Raw genomic sequence first — 25,368 nt, 5'->3', positions numbered from 1 at the left:
CCAGTGACACTCTCCCTCAATGCTGTCTGAGATTTCACTTGCATAAACTGATAGACAAACTAATTTCCCACCAAACATGGGAAAGAAGTTTCACTTCGGGCTGGGACAATAGCTCAGTGGCAGAGCGCTTGCCTCGCACAGGTGAGGCACTGGGTTCGAGCCTCAGCACCACATACAAATAAGTAAAATAAAGATATTGTGTCCATCTACAACTAAATTGTGTCCATCTACAACTAAAGATATTTTTAAAAAAGTTTTGCTCCAGCTATGCCCATTGGACACCAGAAGAGCTGATTAATAAGTCTAACGATGAGAGGACAGGCCAGTGGGTGGTTGCGTCATCTGGACACGTCGGTGTCTGAGAAGTGCTCTAACTTCTTTATCTCTTATTCTTTTTCGGATCCATGTGTTGTCAGTTTAGTGTCTTTACACTGGTCTTTTCTCCACTGAAAGTAATATAGAAATTGTGTTTCTTGATTAACGTAAGAATAGTACTGGACAGTTAATTAAATGGGCCGAGAGCAGAGCCAGCCACCTACAGGACAGACCTACTGGTGCGTTCACTTTGCCTGCTGGCCGGGGGCAGGGCACTCCATTGTTCATCTCTCTCTCTTTTCTAGCTAGAGATAAATGGCTGCCTTCTGACCCGCAGATCATCTCCGAAGGCCTGTATGCCATCGCTGTTGTGCTCAGCTTCTCTCGCATCGCCTACATCCTCCCTGCCAACGAGAGCTTCGGCCCCTTGCAGATCTCTCTTGGAAGGACGGTGAAGGACATATTCAAGTTCATGGTCCTCTTCATCATGGTGTTTCTGGCCTTCATGATCGGCATGTTCATACTGTACTCTTACTACCTGGGGGCCAAAGTCAACGCTGCTTTCACCACGTAAGTCGAGCACGAAGAGGAATTCCAGCAGGTCTAGACGAAGCAGAAGAAAAATTCCAATTACCGTAGTGAAGGTGTTTTTAAGAGCAGAAAAAAAAACATGAAAACAGTCAGTTCCTGCGTGTGATTCTGTGGCTCCACAACTTCCTCTCTTTTACCTTAGTGAACATTTGGCCACAGAATCAATCAGGATTCGGAAAAAATCCTGGACAAAATCTGCTATTTTAAGAGACTGGAGTATGGGATTGCTAATCCTGGATGTCTCTTTCCTTATGTTAGATTTAGGCCTGTCCCTTTGTAGCTAGGACTACTCTTCTGAACCGGAAGCGCTGGTTTGTCTCAGTGAGTCTTTGACAGTGCGGGGAGGAGGGCGAGGGGAAAGGGCACGTCCTGGAGCCCACTGGAGTGGTGAGGCCGCTTCCTGCCCAGGGTCACCTGGTTCCTGCACTGTGACTGTCTCCCTGGGAAGCCTTCCTTGACCCAGCTGAGTCTCACTACCCCTGTGGGCTCGGGGTGGAGGTACCCAGACTGTGGGCCCTTCTCGCCCGTTGGTGTTCGGTTGTCATGGAGATGGCCTCCCTGTATCATGCTCCCTCCTGCCGTTCCTGGGTGCCCTGTGAAGGAAGCCACAGCTGGGAACCAGCTTCCCTCTCGGCAGGTTCCCCGTAGGGGAAAATAGCTTACCAAGGCCTTGCGGGCATCTGAATAGCTCTGAACTAGTGTTCCCAGCAGTTAACAGAGAGCAGTCGGAAGGTGCGAGAGACTGAAATTCACTTTATTGTAATAAAGGAAACCATCAGCTTGAACCTGCTGGGGAAAGCACAGAGGTACACAGCGCCCCCCCTTTCCCTCCCCCTCTTTAAATACTATTCCCATTCATTGTTTTCCGGAAAAAGAACTTGCTTTAGAACCTTTCTTTGTAATGGAATTTTACATAACTGTTCCAGGATTATTTATTTAGTCCTCGGATCAGGGATCACAAGTCAGTCACATGTTAAAAACAGCCATGTGCCTTTTGCCAAAGTGGCTGAGGAACGCCAGCAGGGGACTGGTGTGGGAGAGCCGGGTGCTGGTGGCTGAAGGAGGAATCAGGAAGTCCTGTGATCGGGGCAGACACGCGGCCTCCTTGTTCCGCTGCCCCACTTCATGTCCAGCCAAGGGCGGCTTCTGGGGAGGTGACACTGTTGGCTCTCAAGATCTGTGGGCTCCTTGTAAGTTCAGCGAGCCCTGGGTCACGAGTGGCCTGACAACACCGTGTCCTTGCTGAACCCACACAGCTGTTTTTCCTTGTCCTTGTTCCCTGTACGGCACAGGAGAACAACTGTTGCAACAACTGCATTGCAGTGTCACCATATCAAGTATTGTAAGCCACCTGGAGATGGTTTAAAGCATGCAGGAGAGGTGCATAGGTTATATGTAAACACTAAGCCTTCTTTAAGGGACTGGGCACCCACAGACGTCCATATTCCCAGAGAGTCCTAGAACCCAGCCCCCACAGATACCCAGCGGTGACTGACTGTATGTTCTTGTGACAAAAGATTCAGAGAGGTGTCTACGATGACAGGCTGGTCCCCCCCCCCACCCTTGGCCCCCAGTCTGCTAATTCTCCCTAGTTCCAGAAATGCCTATGTCTTTGGGACACTTTGAGATTTTTTTTTTTTTTCATAAAGTAGAATGTAAGTATCTGGTTTCCCTTGTCACTGGATGATAGAGGTTTTCGCCATGTCTGTCTTGTTTCTTACTTAACCCTCCTCTGGCATCGCTGAGTGAACACGTGGAGACAGGTCTGTCCCACTTCCCCCCCGTGGTTGCATGGCCTTCCGGGTTTCGATGCCCCAGAATCATTCAGCCTGTTCCTTGCATATCTAGCTTGCTTTTATTCTAAAAGCAAATTATTTCATAGCAAATGATGCAGCAAGGAATATGTTCATATACTTTTTAAAAGTAGATTCATAATTTTAATTTCTGTTCTACTCCAGGAAAACTGACTTAAATATCTAAACCATCTACCAAATCAAGCTTCAAACTTTCATCCTCCCAGGAGAAAGGAATGGGCGTGGTAATATGGCTTCAGCTTTCTCCTGCTGAGCACAGACAACTTTCCCTGGAAAGTCCTTCAGGAAAGCTCCCTTGGCCATTTAATCTCCAGTCCTGAAAACCTGAGGGGGGATTTCTATTAACCATCTTCAAATCGTTAGAAGTAGTGGCTAATGTTTGTTCTGATTGCATTTTACATCTGTATGGTGTTCAGCCCTGACTTGTCTTTACTTCTGAATAATTAATACTTGGAATCATTAATTAATTACTGTGTGTCTTTTTTCCCCACAGTGTAGAAGAAAGTTTCAAGACTTTGTTTTGGTCGATATTTGGGTTGTCTGAAGTGACTTCCGTTGTGCTCAAATACGACCACAAATTCATAGAGAATATTGGCTATGTCCTTTACGGGATATACAATGTAACTATGGTGGTGGTTCTACTCAACATGCTCATTGCTATGATCAATAGCTCCTATCAAGAAATTGAGGTAAGCCCACTGCGTCCCGAGCATCTGCCCTGGCCATCCCACTCTGACGGCATGCGACATCTGTTTCTGTGCCTTGTGGTCACAAAGAGGCTCCTTTCCGTGCAGAGAGCCTGGTCTCAGCTGTGTCTCCCCCTGAGCAGGTAGTCACTCCGGTCCAGTTCTTCTAGGAGCCCAGATCCCAGGAGGTCCCTCCCACTCCACCTCTCTCAGGGTGTCTCAGAAGTCTTGAAGTCACTGACCACGTACCCTGCCGTAGGCAGACACATTTTGTCTCCTGGGTTAGCCAGTCAGCGTCCTTCCTGGTGGAAGAATTGCTAGATGCCTGCAAACAGATGGCAAACTTGATCTGGTCAGAATTTCTAGTATCTGGAAACTGCTCGGCCTTGGATCTCTGGTTGGGCCTGGGGTGGTAGCATCTTCTTCACTGAATGTATTTTCCTCCATCCCCCAGTTTTGTGCTCGGTATCTTCCTAGTGCCTAGCTGTTTCTCAGCTCTACCAAATCTCCAAGTGTGTTTAGAGCCTCGCAATATAGTGTCCCCAACGCAGAGGTTAGCTCCTCCAGAAATGAAGCGCTGAACGCCTACCTGTGTGGGTGCGTCCGTGCCTGTCTGGGCTGTGTGACCTGAGCGACCCGGCCTCCTCCACCCTAGGCCCCCTCTTCCTAGCCCCTATTGGAATGGTCATGCCCATCACCATGGGGTGGCCCTGAGGAGAGGAGTAGATGGAGACCGTCCAGGCTACTGGGGAACTACATGACATTTGAGGGCATGTGTCAGAAACATAATCTCCCAAAATCTGTTCTAAATTCTCATTTTCCTTTTGCCCTTAGAGTATAACACGTCACGTGTATAACCTGGCTTGGGTGGGTGTGGGGAGGGGAGAGTGAGGTAGAGAGCCAAGAACTAACTTTGAACATGCAGAATTGGTGGGGCGAAGAATGGGGGGAGGGAATTAACACTTTTGTCTTTTCTTGCCTCTAATTTTTCTGATATTTTTGTCTTATCTTGTGAGGAATAGGAAATTCTGGTTATATTTTACTGGATATAGACAAAGGAATATGGAAAAGAAAACGTTTAAGTGGTGTCATAGAAGTGATCCTCAGTTTATCCCATAGCATATAGAGATCGTATGTAGAAAATTATGTTTAAGTTCCTTACCTGTTTCAAAAATCATTTATATTCATTGCTAGAATTTACATTGTTACTGGAATATTTAGTTTAAAAATTTAGTAGCTAATTTCAAATCAGTAATTTCTATTTTGCAACACAGGATGACAGTGACGTAGAATGGAAATTTGCTCGTTCCAAACTTTGGCTCTCCTATTTTGATGATGGGAAAACCTTGCCCCCACCCTTCAGCCTGGTTCCTAGTCCAAAATCATTTGTGTATCTCATCATGCGGATCATCAACTTCTCCAAATGTAGAAGGAGAAGGCTCCAGAAGGATCCAGAAATGGGAATGGGTAACTCAAAGTCCAGGGTAGGTATCGACAACTTACCAAGACCTTAAAATCCATGTTTTGTCTCTTTCTCCTTGTCTTTTGATGTGTAATTTTTATGTGTGGTGCAATAGTTTTTATGTGTGAACCTAGAAGACCTTGAAAGTGGCCGTGCATCCCACCAGCTGCCATAGACAAGGGCTTGATGTCTGCACAATGTTTCAAGAGCCACTTGTCTATGCTCTGGGCGGTCAGAAGTTCCTGGGAACCACCAGATTAAAAACAGACAAGACTCCCTTGAACTGTTAAACGTAAACAGAAACCTTGTTGTTAGGAAGCACTTTGCTTTGGTGTGTTCCATGTTCTCGGCTGTGATTCTGAAGTTAAATAATTTTAGCCTCAGATCATCCTCTTCTTGTTCATGGGCTAAGTAACTTTTTTCCTTTAGTATCATAAAACCGAGAGTTATTTGAGAGCTCCTCAAATAACTCCAAGCGCCCCTTTTATAATAGCAAGAATGGCCTGCCTACATTGTCCCAGTTGAGTCAGACTTTAATTTTAACAAACGTTTCATGATGGTACTTTATGAGCGTGAATTTAATTTTCAAAGATAAGCTTGGTAGAGGAGACAGAAAAATACAGGAAAAATTCAAATAACAGTGAAGGAGGAAGATAGGAGAAAATGTACAGGCTTAATATACAATTTTTGTCTAAAATTGTGAAAATGGCCTGTAGCTGTAGCCATCTAGAAGCCCACAGGATTTTAGGTTAATTCTCTAAAATACAGGCCTTCCTGAGCAGAGGTGGGTACTTTTTCTCAGTTGAAGCTGGGGAAAAGAGGATTAATGCAATTTAATTTCTCGGTTTTTAAGATAGAGGTGAGTTTGCAAGATTTGTTACAACCCTAGAATCTTATTCTTTAAGAATGCAATCTTTTAATCCTCTCTGACCTGCATGTGAGCTCTGACAGCTGTTAGGTTGTAAGGGAATGAGGGTTATGGCATGACAAGATTTAAAACAGAACCTCGTAAGCATACAACGAGAAGCATTACAGTGCAAGGAAGACAGCCCTGCTGCTGGACTTGGGCTTGAATCTTGGCTCTTAGGAGTCAGACCAGGTAGCGGGGATAAACCACGTGGCCATTTGAGCTTTAATCGCTTCCCCTGAAAGAGGAAGCTTCTGGAGGGTTGTGGTGAGGACTAAGAGAGCTCCAGCCTCAACAAATATCAGGGCCCTTCCCTATTCACAGTTTACAAAGTGCTTTGCAGTACGTCTGAACCTCAGGTCGTGCTGCAAGGTGGGTATCCGTTATTCCATTTTATAAATAAGACAACTTCGCCCTTCAAATTCCTCCCCTACAACTGGGCTGGCCGTGCAGGGCAGGCCTGGGTCCAGCTTTCTGTTGCACCTGGCTGCTCTGTGCTCAGCCGCCCAGTCCAGGCTGTGGCCTCCCTCTCCCTCCCTGAGCTGTACCTTCAGCTGTGGGGCAGCAGGTCTCCTAAAGGGGCCTGGGTGGAACTGTCATCCTGGGTGGCGCCTGCTACTGCTGAAACTGACTTTGCTTTGAAAGACTGAAGTATATAAAAGGAGTGTCCCAGGTGCGGAGTTTGCAACCCTAGCACCTCATAGAACACACCTTAGTTTTCTTCTTTCTTTCTGTAGGCAGCTGAGTCCGTGGACCTCTTTCCTGACCCTGTCATAAAGTAGAAAGGGGAACTCAGATTGAGAAGAGCACACCCAGGCCGCGGCTGCCTGGACCCCTCTAAAGGAAACTAGCTTCTCCCAGGAATGAGGGGAGCGTTTATGTAGGATGTCCACTGAGGGTGTCCCCTGAGGTCACCTGCTCCTGTCTGTGTGTGCCACGGGCAGGAAAGGTGCTGGTAGCAGAAGATGGGCTGGGCTCATCTCTGGGGAGGCAAGAGCCTCCGCTTCCTAGACCTCCCACATCTGGCTTAAGTGGTCGTTGTGATTCTAAGTTGCGCATAGGCCTGTTCAGACCCTTTCACCTTCTGCACAGTCATAGACTTTCGTGAATGCTGAATTTAGTAAAAATTTGGAGAATTCCATTTCCTGTTTTTCTTTATGGACGAGGGAGGCCCTGGAGCAGCCTTTCCTGCTCACCTGTCTGACTGACCTTGGTTGGTAGGCAGACACTGACCTCCAGTGGCCAACAGGAGAATTAACTCCGCTAGATGAGGTTTTTCCCTGGCACTGCAGAACTAGTGGAAGGGTCCGTGCCACCTCCACTCCCCGCCCCCGCATCCCTCACCTCCCGCATTGTGATGGTGGTTCTCGGGTCCTGGGGCGTATATGCTTTTTTGGACGGAGGCGGGGGGTCTTGCTTTTGAACCACACGTACCAGGGGGCAGTGTGCTCATGAGTAATAGGTCACACGGGAGTGGATGTGCCTCTGTGCCCCCCCTGCTCTCATTCTTGCCCAAAGTCTAGACCTTAAGAAGAGAAGCAGAGGAGGGAAAGAAAACCAAGATTCTGTAGCCCAATTCTCTCCCAAGTGTGATCCCAGCTCTTGTACGGCCTTGAGAAGATGCATTACTGAGACTTGTATTGTAAGGCTATGGGATCCCACAGTGCTACCCAGTAGCATGCCCTGCGCAGGCCCAGCAGCCGACTGAACTGCTTCCCTGGAACTGCGCTGCCAGGAGCCAAGTGCACATTTTGATCAAGACCAGGTCCCAGGGAAAATTGTGCCCAGTAGGAGCCAACTTTTAAAAAACGTGTTCTCAACCAGCAGTTCTGTTCCGCCCATCTTGCCAACACTTGGACCAGTGTGAGTACGCGTCCCCCTTAGAGCTTGCCTTTGGAATTAGATGAAGTCACATAGAAAACTCACCCTCCACAAGGTGTTCCTCAGAAATGTTACCAAGGAGAATAGGAGAGACTGTACTTCTGATTCCAAATGAATGTATTCTAATTTACTAGGTTAATTGTATTTTTTCCTAGTTAAACCTCTTCACTCAGTCTAACTCAAGAGTTTTTGAATCACACAGTTTTAACAGCATTCTCAACCAGCCAACTCGTTATCAGGTAAGAACTCCTTAGACATCTCTCTTTATCTGTGTGTGATTCTGTGTGTGTGTGTGTGTGTGTGTGTGTGTGTGCGCGCGCGCACGCATAGCCAGTGGCGCTATAAGACGGGAACAGAGAAGATGAGAAAAGAACACTCTAGTTGGAGGGGGCTTTAGAAATCAGTCTAACTGCTCCTCCCCTTCCCCTCCCTCTCCCCCTCCCTCTCCCCCTCCTTCTCCCCCTCCCCTTTTTTTTGGCTGAGGAAGAAGAGTTCTTTTCTCAATATTGAAAGCAAAATGTTGCTATAATTTCCAAAGCATGTTGCATAAACCTTGAACTGGACAAAGAAATAGGAGTTATGGTGTATTAGAGAAATACCTCTCTCACAGTTTGAAAATCGGACTGTTTCTGCAGGCTTTTCTCCAGAGCAACCCATCTTCCAGGTGACTGTGGTCAGGCTGTGCTCCTTCCATGGCACTGCTTTAGAATACCTTCGGGCAGGTGCAGTGACACAGGCCTGTAGTCCCAGCAGCTCAGGAGTCTGAGGCAGGAGGAGCGTGAGTTCAAGGACAGCCTCAGCAACTGAGCGAGGCCCTAAGGGAACTGAGTGAGACCCTGTCTCTAATAAAAATAAAAGGGGTTGGGGATGTGGCTCAGTGGTTAATCACCCCTGAGTTCAATCTCCAGTACCCAAATAAACAAACACAACACCCTATGCATTTACTGTTGGCTGTGACCCTTGAATTCTGTTCCTCAGCTGGCCTCATTTTGAGTCTTTAGATTCTGGTGTGCGGGGGGGGGGGGGGGGGGGGTGTCTTGAGGACAGAGGAAGTGATGATGTCAGGTGATGCTGGGAGAGTGACACGCCCACCTTCACACAGCTCTCCTGGAGGAGGGGACTCTGCAGAACTGATTGGCTCACTGATTACCACAGCCATTCTTTGGATGGTCACATTACATCCCATACGGTGTGCTTGTTTATCTCATCCAGCTCCTACTGAGAGAGAGGGTATTGCCAGTATTTAATGCCAGTATTAATAAGTAATACTTCCAGAAACAACCTCATGTACTTGACATTTCAAACGTGCAAATGTGGAGAATTTTCTGGTTAAGTATCTGTGTATTTAAATTTTTTAGTCATTATCAAGCTGATTTTGGTGGAGCTTGTAACATTGACACTCACGATACACGTAGGAGAGTATCTGTTTCCTTCCTAAACCAAACAGTGTGTGGCGAGGGCTTGGGGTCTTGTCTTACCTATGACAATGGCTTCTGGGCATGAGCTGGACCTTTACTTTGAGTGAACTTGACCTTGATTTTATGTTTAGTGTTCTATATTCTTAGGACCCAATGTCTACCTGCTTTTCTTGATGGCTTTTGGTATAAGTTAAGAGGAATTCTTAATATTTTAAGGTATGAGCTGTTGTGTTATGAGTTGGGAAGGTTTTTGCCAATTTGTTGTGTGTCGACATTCACAAGTGTGATTTCTTATTTCTGCAGTCACCTTCCCAAGTCTATCAGGTCGGAGATTCGTGCAGTCTTTGAAAAGATCTTCTCCCATCTGAGATCATTTAACAAGCTTTCTCCCCATCCTTATTTCTTAAGTTCTGTCATGTTTTATGTGAAAATATTCAGCCATGTAGAATATATTTTAGCATAATATGTGGGGTGGGGATCCAAATTCATTTTTTCTTCCAGATGATTACATAGCTCAGTGTGTTTGAATAATATTTCTTTTATACTGATTTGAAATCCTGCTTTTATTGCTAAATTCTGGTCTCTATTTGTATTTATTTCTAGCTTTTCCATTCTGTCTATTCATGCAATTTGACCATATTATTTTAATTCTTGTAGTTTAAAACAAAATCAAACAAATGAACCCCCATTTTTGCTATTCTTTCTTTTTCCTCCCCTCTCTCTTTCTTTCTCCTGTCCTTTTGAATTTTGGAGTTGATTGGTCTACTTCACAAACAGACTGGTGGTATTTTTACTGAGATCGATGTTTACTTAAGGAGAATTGGCACTGTGTCTGGGTACTGGGGGTTGAGCCTGGGTGCTCACCCCTGGGCCGCACCCCAGCCCTTTGTGCTGTGTTTGGGATCTTGCAGGCTGCTGAGCCTGGTCTTGAACTTGCTGCCCTGCTGCCTCGGCCCCCGAGTGGCTGGGATCACAGGTGTGGGCATTGCATACAGCAGGGACTGGCACCTTATGAAGTCCTCATTTCCTTTTGAGAACACGGTGATTTTCCACTGGTTCAGGTCTGCTTTGGTCTCTTGGAGTCCTGTAAGTAGTCGTCTTTGCTCATATTAATTAGGATTAATGTGGTACCATTCACACAGAACCACCAAACACCAACCACTAAAGGGCTAAAAGAAAATGGACATTTAATTCTCTTTTCTTTTCAAGAATTTGGGGTGGGGGGCGGCTGGGGAGACAGCTCGGTGGTAAAGCACTTGCCTAGCATGCGTGAGGCCCTGAGTTCAATCCCCATCACCACATTAAACAACAACAACAACAACAACAACAAAAATAATTCAGGAGGTGGTCATTCTTTTCTTCTATCTTCTTGGGTTCAGTACCTGAGGTTTGCAAGTTAAACTGTCAAAAGGCAGACTAACAATAGCGAAAATAAAACACCCTGTGATGGGTAGCTAGGATTTAGAGCTTGCGTATATCTTGCCAAGTGCAATAAATTTGTTGAGAAGTGAAAGATGAAGAAAATAGAGTTGGAGAATCTCATGGAAGACAGGGTTATCTTCCTAAGGTTGGCTTGAGCAGACCCGTCCTGGAGCCCACATTCTGTCCCCAGGCATGACAGATGTGAAATCCTGGCCTGGGAGAGAGGAGGGGGAATCTTTCCCAGAAGAAGATTTAAGTCCAGCTTTCAGGCAGATGGAGAGTGAAGTCGGGGGAGGGCAGGTGAGGGCCTGATGGTACTGAGCAGCAGCAGCCTGAGTTTGAATTAGTAAACAAAAGTTAGTGGACAAAAGAGAGTGAAAAGAGGCGCTGGCTCCTTGGGGAGGAAGCTGTTCCCGCCCACGTCTGTTCCTTCTCCCTGTCTCAGTGGAGGATTTGGGAAGGAACCTGGTTTTGTTTGCAAGGAGAACCAGCCGGGTCTGCACCTTGCCACCCCTCAGTCTCAGCTTTGGGGATCTCTTTCCAGGCCTTCCACTCCCTGGACAGAGAAAATCCGTAGTCTACACCATAAAGTCACAGTGTCCTCTGGAAATGTGACTCATAAGTGTCCTCAAGAAGTGCAGATGACTCCTGGAGGTCTGAGGAGTGGGGATGTTAATCTACAGGCTACTGTAGTTAGTCAGTAATTGGACCCAAAGAGGCAAATCCAATAAATCTGTTTTGGTCAATTTAATTCGGGGTATTAAAGGTAAATTTTTAAACGGCACTTTCACTTGTTACATGTGAGTTTCCTGGTCGTTTGTAGCACTCTGACTATCAGGACAAACAAGCAGCATTTGCTGCACAGAAGCATAGATGACCATAAGAAACTCAGAGTCCCAGTAAGGGAGTCATTTCCTGGGGCTCCCTGCTTTGTAAGATACACTGTCACATTCTCTCTGCACCGAGGTAGACACCTGTAAGTCACCACTCAGGTCTGGCAGCTCGCCTTCTGAACTTTGCTTCAGAGGGTGACGGGGGATCCCCTTCAGGAGCTGTTGCCACAGGGGGAGTCCCAAGGGAGAGCCTCGGCAGCTGCCCCAGACCAGCGGCCTTCCTGAGACTCACAGGAACCCTGCACCGTGGACCAAGGGGTTCAGTTCAACCCAGGGCCTTTCTTGCCTCCTAGAGGGGCTGGGGCTTGGTGCACAGGGGTGTTTAAGCTGGAAAAATCACAGTGGCGTTTCTGTGGGATGTGGGACCAGCTAAAAACACACCAGACATTGAAGGGGAAAGCTGTAGCCTTTAGCAGGCAGGAGGTGACAGGTGACAACAGCTCGCCTTCCTTTCTTCCCCGCAGTGAGGGAAGTCGATGAGCTTTGTTCAGGCTATTTCTGGGGAACTTGAACCACACAGGAATTTCTTTTTTAAAAAACGTGCCCTAATTATTTAAACATGACTGTAGAACACATTTATCCACTTGGATGTATCATCCGTAAATGGAGTATCATCTCTCACTTTTCTAATGGTACATGTTGTAGAATCACATTAGTCATGCAGTCATGGATGTGCATAGGAAATGATGTGTTTCCTTCTACTGCCTTTCCTACCCCCCCACCCCTGCTCCTACCTAAGCTAAGGTAACTCTGTCTCCCAGCCCCAGTGAGCTAGCATCTGCATATCAGAGAAAACCTTGGCCTTTGGTTTGGGGGGATTGACTTATGAGCTTAGCATGATATTCTCCAGCTCCATCCGTTTACCATAAACTTTCTATTTTCCTACCACTTTCCCTTCTGGCAGTGGGTGGAAGACTATGTAGACTTCCTACGTATAGTTTCAGAAAACTTGATGTAAGTATTTGAGAGAGTGTTGCATCGGGAAACGTGAGCGGTGACATCTTAGTCTGCACCCTAACTGTAGCTGACCTTCTCCAGCAGAACCTGTGCTTTTACATGCACTGCATTGTTTCCTCTGCACAGCTCCTTCTGGGCTGAGTTTTACTGCCCCGTTATAGAGATGAGGAAAGGAAGCTTAGAGATTCAGTGTCTTGAGCTCTGGACTTGTAAATAAAGGCCTGTATTCAAATTCAGACACTCCTTGCTCCAAACACATTCTGCTTCCCCTTCATCTCAAGAGGTTTTACTTTTTGCAGAGGTAGGATTTACAAATAAAAGTTTTCTTAGTGGTTCATGCAGACCACCTACAGCCCTTCCCTCCCAGCTCCTCTCAGCCTTCCGTGTCTACATGAAAACTAGGTCCACCAGGTCTGAAGGGCTCTGGCTGCTGAAGAGGCAGCGTGGCCGCCCGGGCTGGAGAGGCCCAGGAAAGGCAAGGCAGCAACTATTTGTTGTAATGGTTGAAGAGTTTTAATTTTATTACATTTAAAATAGCTGATTATGGACTTTTTCAAACACAGAAAAGTATCACGAGTATTCTCTTTGTGTCTGTGCTGCTGCCACCTTGACTTGACAAATGCTTTTGCCATATTCTAAGCCAGGCATGGTGACAGTGCCTGTGGTCCCAGCCACGCTGGAGGCTGGGGCAGGAGGACCACCCGAGCACTTGAGTGGAGGCCAGCCCCAGTGGAAGAGCCATATCCCTGGCAAAACAAAAACACTCTTGGATAGTTTTTGTAAGAAATTTCTGACGCAACTTAAATCCCCTGCTCTATGGCATTAGCTGCCGTCCTCCCAGACACCCTGGTTACCTGGAAGTCACGTGTGCGCTCTGCCCAGGCACACTTTTAGATATCTATCACCCACATAGATACATCCATAACATTATGCACTAGGTTTTTTGAAATTTGTATGAGCGTCACATGCCCCTGCTGTCTTTGCTTATCTTCCTACTGTTGTCTGCATTGATACACGTATCTCGCAGTTCTTATTCTAACTGCTGTGGAATGTTCCCCAGCGTGAAGAAGCCACTGAGTCTGTTCCTTCCTTCATTGAAGGACATTTAGCGAGCTGCTCTGAACTGTTGTAAAGATGAGCTAAATCCACCTCACTCTTCTCTCAACTTAGATCCCTGATACGCTCACCTCCCTCAGGGAGTTGTGCTGGGTAGGTAAGAAGTCTTGCCAGAGTGGCGGCAGCCCTGTCTGTCTCTGGCACAGAGCCTGGCCCGGAGCTGGCTCTCAGTGCGCACTCGCCGACCAAAGGATGAGCGTGTCTGTGAGCCAACGGGAGCCCAGCCCAGCTCCCACACCCCCCCACGGGTGTTCTGCTTTGCTGTCACTGGTGAAGTGGGCGTTGCCCACAGCGTGGCTCTGCCTTGGTCTGTTGTGATTCTCCCAAGCAGGTGTTTGGAGGAACCAGGGTGACTTTGCATCAGAAGGTCCCTGATTTCCATCTCCCTGTGACTGAGTTTCGGTTCAGGCCTTTCCCCGTTTCTTGTTACCTTGGAAGCGTGGTATTTGACTCATGTAGCGATGCTGAGCTGCCAAGCATCACTGTGTGCATAATCAGAAACCCACTGTGTGCACACTCAGAAACCCACTGTGTGCACACTCAGAAACCCACTGTGTGCACACTGGGAAACCAACCAGGGATGTCATGGGTCCACTCTGTGCTCCTGTGCATCTCCGCCCTGCCCCGCCTCCACCCAGGGGCTACCACCATCCTGGAGTTTGGTTTTCTAATCCTCTTGCTTTAGTTTTCTTTGTAAATTATAGGCTTATTAAATATGCAGACAGTCCTAAAACATAGGTTTATTTCCTATTGAGCTTCGTAACAACAGTCTCATGCTCCCTGATCGGCAGCTGGACTCTCCCTTCCACGTTGTGCTTCTTGGGTTCCTCCCGCTGCCGTGTGGGGCTCACAGTGTGCTCCTGGGCACCGCAGTGAGCACCCACCGCAGTGAGCACCCCCGTGACTGGCTTGTCCGTCTCCTGTTGCTGTTTGTTTCCCGTCACCCACGCTGGTCAGGCCAGGGCTGCGTCTGTTCTGCCTCTGGCTCCACCGTGCGGCTCCCTGGGCCCTTCCCGCTTTCTGCACGAAGGCGCGCCAGTGTCCGGCTTCAGAAGATGAGACCACATTGCTCTCAAAGTGGCTTGTCCAGGAAAGGGGGGTCCTCGTTGGCCCCCGTCTTTCCCAACACCTCTTGGCGTTGCCAAATTTAATTAACAGAAAAGAGTGTGGATGCTCCGTGGGCCTGCTGGCGTCCATGTTCCCGTGGCTGCGAGCGCCTGTCTGCCTTTCGCTCTTTTGAGTCTCCCTGTTGAGTCACAGCTTTTACACGTGTTTTCACATATTGGATACGAACTGTTTGTCAGTTACAAGTCCCGCCAGGATGTTCTCCCGCTCTGCGGCTTGGCCTGCCCTGTGCTCAGATCTAGAGATCTAGAGTCCTAAGGACACTTACCAATATTTTCCATTACCGTGGGAAATTTTTATCTTTTTTGAAAGTCCAGTTCCACTTTGAAATAAATATTTCTCCTACACTTTTTTTAAGGACTTGAAGGTTTTGTCTTTCACACTTAAGATGCACTAGAATTAATTTTTGTGTTCCGGGTATGAATGAAGACTCTAGTTTTTTTCAATGTGGACAAATCATTACCCTATAAGAACCCTTACTTAGAGTGGAGAATAACAGTGACATATATTGCTATGAGGGGAAAGCCTGGGATATAGCATGATACCCAGGAAATGTAAAATTTCATACGTGCAATAATTATGAATATATAAAATTTAAAGAAAAGCTATTAGAAGGACATATGTGAAAGTCACAACAGCGATTATCTTGGGATAGTGGTATTATCAATGGTTTTGTTTATTTATTTTGCTGTTCTCTGTATTTTCCAAATTCTTTGTATTGAGCCTGCAGTAACAGTGTGAATAAGGCAGTGTCTGTCTATGGGAATAATATAGTGTCAGTGCACCTGAAAGAGAAACCATTTCTTATTTGGAAGAGAAACCATGATTTGAAATCTTCCAACTCAGCGTTTTGTAAAGCTTCTTCCATTTCCGAGGCATAAAGACAAGTTCGTGGGTCACGCAGTGAAGTCTCAGACAGGTGCAAGGGGGGTGGGGGTCTGAGGCCTGGGTACTGTGTCCCTAGTTCTGAGAACTTCTTCCAGGCATGGGAGGCCCCCCAGGAGCAGTGTCCAGGGCTGTGTGACCACTGACCACTTCTCCTTGCCCAACAGCAGATAATGAAGAGACTGATAAAGCGGTATGTCCTGAAAGCGCAAGTGGACAAGGAGAACGACGAGGTGAATGAAGGTAAGCCCCGAGCAGCCCGTCCTCCGAGACGGAGGCCGGGGAGCCTCCACAGCAGGGCGCGGCTCGGGCTCCCCCAAGATCGACAGGACAGTCTCCTGTTGCCCCTCCAACATGCCACCTTCCAAGCGAACGGCATCTAGATGCTGTGCAGAGCAGTCTCCCCTCTTCAGGGTGCCCAAGATTCTTGGCCCCTGGAGATGGCCGACCTCCTGACCCGGGGTCCTCCATGGTGTCTGCTCCATTTCCAGTGAGTTCACACGAGACTCGACATTTTCCAGTGATGCAGGCAGAGGAGCAATGGGGGCCCCTCAGATGGACCCCTCACTCTCCAGGAGGCCTCTGTCTAATCTGGAAACAAATCTCAAATCCATTTGCCTTGTCTGAAGTTCCTGTCGTGAACTTCACTGTGCCCACTGGCTTCCTGCCTAAGTGTCTCCTTCTCAGGGCGCATCCTGGGCACAGCCTTAGAGCTGGGGGCGGATCCAAAGCACAGGCCTAGAGTTGGAAAAAATAAACCTGGGGAAAAAGTTTCCTGAAAACAGAAAGTGTCCCTTCCCCTGAGACATGCATGGATCTGTGGACGGGGGTGAGAGGAGAAAGGCTGGCCTTGGCATCGCTGTGGGCGGTGGAGCCTTTACCTGATCCATCTGAGATCCCTGCCAGTCGGGGCCAATCCAGTGGTTCATATGTGCAGAAAAGAAGTCTGTGAATGTGCGACTGAGAACCAGCAACTAGGGGCTGACCTAGACAGTGTCAGGGAGAAAGAAGTGGGATGGGTGTTTGCTTTGGAAGGCAGAAACCTGCTCGGCTGTGTCATGGCCACCCCTGGAAGACAGAACTGGAGCAAAGTGGGAGGAGCTTGACGGGCATAAGAGCTTCAGAAACAAGTAGCATTTATCAAGCGCTTGCCCAAAGGAGGAAAATCAATGAGATTGAGTTTTGGACAAAATTCTTATAAGAAAGTTGATAACAGAGCTCATGCAGGGTCTTAGATGAAGTAAGTTTTCATCAAATAAATGATAAACTAAATGCAGCACTGATGTGTAGTCTCTGCGTACCAGGAAGGGTAGGGTAGGAGCGAGAAGCAGGGCGGTCCACCATGGTACCCAATAACGTGAGGAAATTCACATGGGCTGTGGATGTAGTTCAGGGGTAGAGCATGCGCTTAGCACACATAAGGCCCTAGGTCTGGTTCCCAGTACCACAGAAAAGCAAAAGCAAACAAAACACAAAAAGCACCAGAGTGCTTTCATCAAGTCCCTCGGAGCCTGTCATCTCCAAGACATCCAGGTTTTCATCGCCATCTCCCTCTGCTCCGAGCACCACCAGGCAGAATCACGGCACGGCCTTGTTTGAATGCCGACATCCTCCTGTCCTCCCCAGAGAACAGAGGCTGCCCGTGGCCAGTGGCATGGTGTCGGAACCCCTCACCCCACCTCTGCCCCAAGCTCACCTGTTCCCCGGCTCCAAGCTCATGACCTTTGTCTGCCCTAATAAACAGCCCCTTCCGCCCATTCCTTTCCCCTTTCCACTCTGATTTATAATTTGCTTATTTATGGGAGCATTAGGCCCTTAGATAGAGTGATTCTTTTTAGTGAAGGTCAGTTTTGCGTGGGTTCCCCTTGATTCTGGAAATGGGAGAGATGACCAATGAGTGTGGACCTGAGGTCTGTGGGACAGAGGGAGGAGGGCAGATGAAGAGGGCAGCTCTGTAGTCAGGTAACCAAGAAGACCCTGCATTAAAGGCTGGGGTGGAGCTTGCTCAGCATGCAGAGGCCCAGGGTCGGATCCAGCACAATAAAACAAACAGAAAATGTTGGGTTTAGCTGCAGGACCATGCTTGGGCTTCAGCCCTGCAGGCATAGCTGGACTGTTCTTATAGCTTTGAGCAAAGGTCAGTGTGTTTGTGAAGACAGATATTTCTTAAACCTTGGGAGACTTTAGGAAGCAAATGTATTCAAGTCACATGAGTTTTATTTTGTTCTTTTCTAAATTCAAAGAGAATCACCAATTTTATATATTTTTTAATACAAATACTTACAGGTGAATTAAAAGAAATCAAGCAAGACATCTCCAGCCTTCGGTATGAGCTTTTGGAGGACAAGAGCCAAGCGACCGAGGAGCTGGCCATTCTGATCCACAAACTCAGCGAGAAGCTGAGTCCCAGCGTGCTGAGGTGTGAATGACGGCGGCTGGAGCCTGGGGGTGCACCGCAGCACAGATGTGGCAATAACGCTTCTAAGTGTGAAATACTTGAAAAACTGGTGTACGTTTTTAGTAGCAACTACCTTTATCATGTGACTCTTCAAAGGTTAGGGTTAAGGATTTTGCAGTTTTATCACAAGAAAACGCATTTCATTGTCTGCCTTGACATTACAAACGACAATATACCATTGTATTTAAAGGCCCAATATTACTATGTTACTGACAGTTTTGTCTATTTTAGAATATACTCTGTTTTTGCACTACCTGTTTGCCTCCAAGAGATTGTAAACTCCTTGGAGACAGGACTATGTCTTATTCATCTTTGTGTCTCCAGCACCTAGTACAGTGCCTGGTACATAGTAGGTGCTCAATAAATGTTGAAGCCAAGTGAACTGAACTGCCAATAAAATACAAATAAAAATTCATCACTGTGTAGCATACCTTCCCATGTCCAACTTCTCAAGAGTTTGAATTTTTTAAAATAGAAATGGAAGAAATTTTACAATCAGCTATGACCTAGTGAGAACTATGACCTATTTTCTTAGAATTTTAGGCATTGCTGATAATCCCAGGACCAATGAGCCCTGAGTGAGAATTTAACAATGAGGTTGGTTAATGGAAGACACATTACAGATTTAAGTTTCATCGGATTGTCCGAAACAACACATTAAAGATTTTTCTAAAATAGATGACATTTGCTTTCTGTTGTGGTCTCTGACTCATTGTTTGTGAGTAATGTGAATTCAGTTGATGGGAAGCGAGTTTTTTTTTCAAGTTTGGGGGCAGATGGGTTTGTTATTTGATGATGACCTTCTCATTTCTACATCCGATGCCTCAGTGCTAAATAAGATTCCAACACCTGACTTTGGGTCTTGCTCACTTGTTGCATTCTGGGCTTCGGTGGTCAGCTGATGGGAAGGGGTGGGAGCCACTAGGCCTGGAAAGACAGTGCCAGGCACCATGCGGTGGCCTCCCGGGGGGCAGCTCTGTTGTCACTGGCATCTCCCATGATTGACATCTTTTTCTTATGAAAGGACTTCAGTTCTTCCTACCTGACCTAGATTGTGAGGGACCTTGCTGGACGTCCTGCACAGCTGAGCTGAATGCTGGTAATGTCCACTGGGCACGTGACTCCGATAGGAAAGGGGATGTCAGCCACGGGCTCTGTGGTCTCTTCACAGACTGCAAAACACTCAGGATTTTTGTCACCAGCTAGGTTTCAATCTCCAATAGAGTGACTTCAAGACCCTGAGTCTCCTCACCTGGATGCTCTCAAGCTTCTCAGGGACACCAATTGTGATCACAGCTCAGAGAGTTTGACACCGGATGCTCTCCTCATCCCTGTCACCAGGAGGGCTGTCTAGAGACCAAGTCAGCATTCGGGGCTGGGGTGTGACTCAGTGGTACAGTGCTTGCCTGGCAGACAGGAGGCCCTGGGTTCAGCACTTAGCACTGCAAAAAAAAAAAAAAAATTAAATAAGACCACATAAAGCTCTTTAAAGACTGCTTCTCTGCTTCTTAATTTCTACTTCTTAATTTTTTGCTACCTTTGTAGACTATTTCATTAACTTTTGTTTTATGCTAATAGCATAATAGTATTTGTATGCTATTAATATTTTATGCTGATTTGTGCTAATAGTACTTGTCTTAAACATTTTTCCATTTTAGAATAAAAATTTTAAAAAGCAAAAAAAATTAAAAATATTTTCAAATTTTGTGTATTTTATGTCACTCCTCAGAACTGAATGAAATAGTGGATTTTTCCATTGTTGTATGTTACCGTGAATTAAAACAGCAGTGATATGTAGTTTCTACAAGAGACACTTCAGTTTTTTCGTATTGTCTAGGATCCCAAGGTGGAGGTTTTGCTTATGGCGTACTCAGTAATGTTCCTAACTGAGCTTTGGAAAAAAGCTGAATGAGGGGCTGGGGATGGGGCTCAAGCGGTAGCGTGCTCGCCTGGCACGTCCGGGGTGCTGGGTTCGATCCTCAGCACCACATAAAATAAAGATGTTGTGTCCACCGAAAACTAAAAATAGATATTAAAAATAAATATTAAAAAAAAAAGAAAAGAAAAAAGCTGAATGAAGAAGTGTCAGATTCAGCTGGGACTTGGCCCTTGGGATCTGGAGATCAGAGGTTTGAGGACAAAACCCAGGCCGTCCACACCATGTGCACATAGTCTGTGGGTTCTCCTTCCTTCCTTCCTTCCTTCCCTCCCTCCCTCCCTCCCTTCCTTTCCTCCTTCCCTCCCTCCCTCCCTCCCTTCCTTCCTTCCTTCCTCCCTCCCTTCCTTCCCTCCCTCCCTCCCTCCCTTCCTTCCCTCCCTCCCTCCCTTCCTTCCCTCCTTCCCTCCCTCCCTCCCTCCCTCCCTTCCTTTCCTCCTTCCCTCCCTCCCTCCCCTCCTTCCTTCCTTCCTCCCTCCCTTCCTTTCCTCCTTCCCTCCCTCCCTCCCTTCCTTCCTTCTTTCCTCCCTCCCTTCCTTCCCTCCCTCCCTCCCTCCCTTCCTTCCCTCCCTCCCTCCCTTCCTTCCCTCCTTCCCTCCCTCCCTCCCTCCCTTCCTTTCCTCCTTCCCTCCCTCCCTCCCTTCCTTCCTTCCTTCCTTCCTTCTTCCTTCCCTCCTTCCCTCCCTCCCTCCTTCCTCCCTCCCTTCCTCCCTCCCTCCCTCCCTTCCTTCCCTCCTTCCCTCCCTCCCTCCTTCCTTCCTTCCTTCCCTCCCTCCCTCCCTTCCTTCCTTCCTTCCCTCCCTCCCTCCTTCCTCCCTCCCTTCCTTCCCTCCTTCCCTCCCTCCCTCCCTCCCTTCCTTCCTTCCTTCCTTCCCTCCTTCCCTCCCTCCCTCCCTCCCTTCCTTCCTTCCTTCCTTCCCTCCTTCCCTCCCTCCCTCCCTCCCTCCCTCCCTTCCTTCCCTCCCTCCTTCCCTCCTTCCCTCCCTCCCTCCCTCCCTCCCTCCCTTCCTTCCCTCCCTCCCTCCCTTCCTTCCCTCCCTCCCTCCCTTCCCTCCTTCCCTCCCTCCCTCCCTTCCTTCCTTCCTTCCTCCCTCCCTTCCTTCCCTCCTTCCCTCCCTCCCTCCCTCCCTTCCTTCCTTCCTTCCTTCCCTCCCTCCCTCCCTCCCTCCCTCCCTCCCTCCCTCCCTTCCTTCCCTCCTTCCCTCCCTCCCTCCCTCCCTTCCTTCCTTCCTTCCTTCCCTCCTTCCCTCCCTCCCTTCCTTCCCTCCCTCCCTTCCTTCCTTCCTCCCTTCCTTCCCTCCTCCCTCCTTCCTTTCATTCTCTTTCTTTTTTTGGTCCAGTCCTCCCATAACTATAGGCTCCTGACATAGCTTTGTGTGGGTGTGGTTTTCTGCACTTGTATGAAGATGGCACTGCATTGTTTTAGATTTCATTTCTTCCCTTCCTCAGAGTTCTGAGATGTTGAGAAAGGAGAGGTGATGACAGGTGTAGTGGACACTGTGGGTGGCATTGGTGCCCCATCCTGGAGCCTGGGCCAGGACACCCCTGGGACCCCTCCACAGTCTCTGGACTCTCCACAGATTCCAGAACTCCTGGACAGTTCTGAGGACGCTCCAGGGGTCCTAGCTCGTCACTGCCCAGCCTCAGTCCTAGGAAGCAGCCCTGCCTGCTCCCGGTCCTCCCCACAGCCAAGGATTGCCTGGGGCTGGCCCCTTGGATGATAGTGGGTGGCCTTCGGGTGGCCTTCTCCCTCCAGCAGAGCTCCTGGGGTCAGGCTGGCGCAGACCCACCCAGCACTTGTCCGCCCCCCTTTCCTGGCCCTTCCCCTTCCCCTTCCCCTTCCCCTAGAGCTTCGCTGTGTGTCCGGTGTCCAGTCTGGGAGGGCTTCTTCAAGGGGATTTTAGGATTTGCTTTTTCTCGTTCTGTGAAGAACGTTGCTGATATTTTAAGGGAATCACATTGGATCTAGAGATCACTTTGGGTAACGTGCACATTTTAACGATGCAAATCCACCTAGTTCTTGAACACGAGAGGTCTTCCCACTTTTTGTGTCTTTTCGGTTTCTCACATCAGCGTTTTCACATCACTAATTCAGTTTAGTCACAGGAGTTTTATTATTTTTGCAGCTATTATGAATAGAATTGTGTTCTTCACGACTTCTTTTTCAGCAAGTTTATTATTGGTGTATAGAAATTCTTCTGATTTTTGTATGCTGACTTTGTACACTGCGACTTCACTGGATTCATTTGTGAGTTCTGAACATCAGCTGGTGGAGTCTGGTGTTTGTGGATAGAATCCTATCACCTCCTGAGATCCTCCTCGGTGCCTTTCCTTTCTCTTCCTGATTGCTCTGCTACTGCTTCCTGACAACCTGAGCAGGGTTGGGGGGGTGCCCATCCTTGCTTCCTTCCAGACCTCAGCTTCTCTCCCTTCAGGGTGGTGTTGGCTGTGGGTTTCTCAGACGCAAACTTCATCTTGTGGAGTTATTTATGTTCTTCCCCGAGTAATTTGTTCAGAGTTTTTTTCCTGAAGAGATGTTGAGTTTTATCAAATGCTTCCCTGCATCTATCAAATGATCATGATTTTTGTTCTTCATTCTGTTGATTACACCTATTACATTTATTGTATTGCATTGCATCCCTGGGGGTGGGAGGAACCACTTAAATATGGTAAATTGTGTGTGTGTGTGTGTGTGTGTGTGTGTGTGTATGCGTGGGCACGCTTTGATACCGGAAACTTCTCATTCCGTCTAAGGTTTCAAATGTGGGGCTCATGAGGATCCCTAATGCTCCTGATGACCTGACATTGTCTGTGGTTATCAGTCGTGCTCACCTCCATTTCTCATCTCTGATTTTATTTATTTATGTCTTCTCTCTTTGTGTCTTTCTTTGAAAAACAAAACAAAACAAAACAGTGATGACAAGGGAAGCCCCCAAACACAGCACGTGAATCAGCTCAAGAGAAAACATTTGTGACAGTTGCTAGGTGAACTTTTTTTTTTTCATGGAAGGCTATTTTTAATTTAAATCATGATTATTCAGACTCGGATATTGGTGTACATTTTCTTGCGAATTTAGAAAAGGAACTTCTCAGTTCTAAGGAAACAACTGGCATTTGTTGTCAACGCTTAAAATTCAAGCTTTGAAGAACTGGGGGAATTGTGTATTGACTGTTTCACAATATTCCAATGCTCCAAGATTTCTGATGAGATCCACAGTGATCAATAGGATTTGGAGGGATTGTTATATAATGAAATCACATTTCATATTGGAACTAAGTTTCTTTTTTTTTTAACTAAATTTTCAAACACTACCACTTGTTGACTTTGCACCACATTTTCTTATGTACATAAACAAAAACAACATACCTAGCCAAAGCAATCCCTAGCAAGAAGAGTGAAGCAGGAGGCATCGTAATACCAGACATTAAACTGCACTACAGAGCCACAGTAACAAAAATGGCAGGGAACTGGCACAAAAACAGACACATAGACCAATGGTACAGAAGAGAAGATACAGAGACAAACCCACGTAAATACACTTATCTCATACTAGACAAAGGTGCCAAAAACATTCACTGGACAAAAGATAGCCTATTCAATAAATGGCGCTGGGAAAATCGTAACAAAATGAAATCAAACCCCTGTCTCTCACCCTGCACAAAACTCAACTCAAGGTGATCAAAGACTTAGGCACTAGACCAGAGACCCTGCACCTAATAGAAGAAAAAGCAGGCCCAAATCTTCATCATGCCAGTTTAGGACCTGACTTCCTTAACTAGACTCCTAAAGTGCAAGAAGTGAAATCAAGAACCAATAAATGGGATGGATTTTTAAAAAGTTTCTGCTCAGCAAAGGAAACAATAATGTGAAGACAGAGCCTACAGAATGGGAGAAAATTGTTAACCACGTGCACTTCAGATAGAACATTAATCTCCAGGATATATAAAGAACTCAAAAAACTTAACATCCACAAACCAAATAATTCAATCTGTAAATGGGCTAAGGAACTGAGTAGACACTTCACAGAAGAAGAAATAAACAAGTGATCAATAAACATATGAAAAAAATGTTCATCATCTCTAGAAATTAGAGAAGTGCAAATCAAAACTACTCTTAAGAGTTCATCACACCCCAATCAGAACGGCAATTATCAAGAATATAAACAACAATAAATGTTGGCGAGAATGTGAGGGAAAAGGTACATTCATACACTGCTGGTGGGAATGCAAATTAGGGCAATCATTATGGAAAGCATTACAGTGATTCCTCAGAAAACTTGGCATGGAACCACCACTTGACCAGCTATCCCATTCCTCAATTTATACCCAAAGGACTTAAAATCAGCATATTACAGTGATGCAGCCACATCAATGTATATAGCTGATCAATTCACAATAGCTAAACTATGAAAGGTGCCCTTCAATAGATGAATGGATTTTTAAAATGTGATGTGTTTATATATATATATGATGGAATATTACTCAGGCTTAAAGAAAAAAGACATTATGGCATTTGCCAATAAGTAGATGGAGCTGGAGAATATCATGCTAAGCGAAATAAGTCAATGCCCCCAAACCAAAAGCCGAATGTTTTCTCTGATACACTGATGCTAGTTCACAATAGAGGGAGGCTAGGGACCAATAGATGTACTTCAGATTATGTAAAGGAGAATGAAGGGAGAAGAGGGGTATGGGGGTAGGAAGGACAGTAGAATGAATCTGACATACTATCCTAGGTACATATATGATTACACGACCCGTGTGATTCTACATCATATACAACCAGATGAATGAAAAATTATATATAATATAATTATACATTATTATATACGGTGTATCAAAGTGCATTCCATTGTCATGTATAACCAATTAAAACAAAAATTATTAATATTGTTTAGTAATATTACATACCAAAAACAATAATAAAATTCGCATGTTTGGGTTTGCAAAAACAAAAAACAAAACAAAACAACCCCGATAGATTGATTACAAAAGCAGACCTGGGACTCCTGTCATCTACTATTATCTTGGAGAGAGTTGGTAAACATTTTTAAAATTTTGAAAAATCAGTTATTTTTATTAAGATTCTTATGCAATGGGGTTTTAGAAGTACATTAATTAAAAGCATTTTCAGTTCTAATGTTCAATACAGCAAATACCAATATAAATTCATGCAAACAAAAGGTCCAAGAGTTTTGCAAACTCATTGCAAAGCTAAACGTATGAGGACGGCTGCTGAACGCCAACCCCTAAAACGGAGACCCTAACCCTGGCGCTTTCCTCCTCAGAGTGCAAGAGCTCAGCAGGCACGCGCCCAGCTGAGCGCCCTGGGCGGGAGCTCTGAGTCTCTGGTCTCCCTGGAAACCGCCCGCCGGCCCGCCCCTCGGCGGACCCCGTGCTTTATTCCCCTTGTTCTGATTGGAGCAGGCTGCCGGCGGGGGGTGGGGTGGCACCGCCCCTCGCGCGAGCGCACTGACGTCACGCCGCTGCCGCCGCCCCGCG

General features: G+C 46.8%; 1 protein-coding gene across 1 annotated transcript in view; it reads left to right on the top strand.

The window, feature by feature from the left end:
* The window catches only part of Trpc3 (transient receptor potential cation channel subfamily C member 3), a 41,198-nt gene extending 22,666 nt beyond the window's left edge, over positions 1 to 18,532 (top strand). Inside the window, exons 6-11 of the mRNA XM_026411749.2 lie at positions 621 to 885; positions 3,214 to 3,409; positions 4,681 to 4,890; positions 7,812 to 7,895; positions 15,640 to 15,715; positions 17,759 to 18,532. Of these exons, the coding sequence (XP_026267534.2) occupies positions 621 to 885; positions 3,214 to 3,409; positions 4,681 to 4,890; positions 7,812 to 7,895; positions 15,640 to 15,715; positions 17,759 to 17,901 (974 nt within the window). The 3' untranslated portion in view covers positions 17,902 to 18,532. The remainder of the gene's footprint in view (positions 1 to 620; positions 886 to 3,213; positions 3,410 to 4,680; positions 4,891 to 7,811; positions 7,896 to 15,639; positions 15,716 to 17,758) is intronic.
* Positions 18,533 to 25,368: the final 6,836 nt, after the last annotated feature.

Source organism: Urocitellus parryii, chromosome 10 (assembly GCF_045843805.1).
Source record: "Urocitellus parryii isolate mUroPar1 chromosome 10, mUroPar1.hap1, whole genome shotgun sequence".
NCBI classification, from domain to species: Eukaryota; Metazoa; Chordata; class Mammalia; order Rodentia; family Sciuridae; genus Urocitellus; species Urocitellus parryii.
Note: the sequence above shows the minus strand (reverse complement) of the source record. Positions and strands in the feature narration are given on the sequence as shown.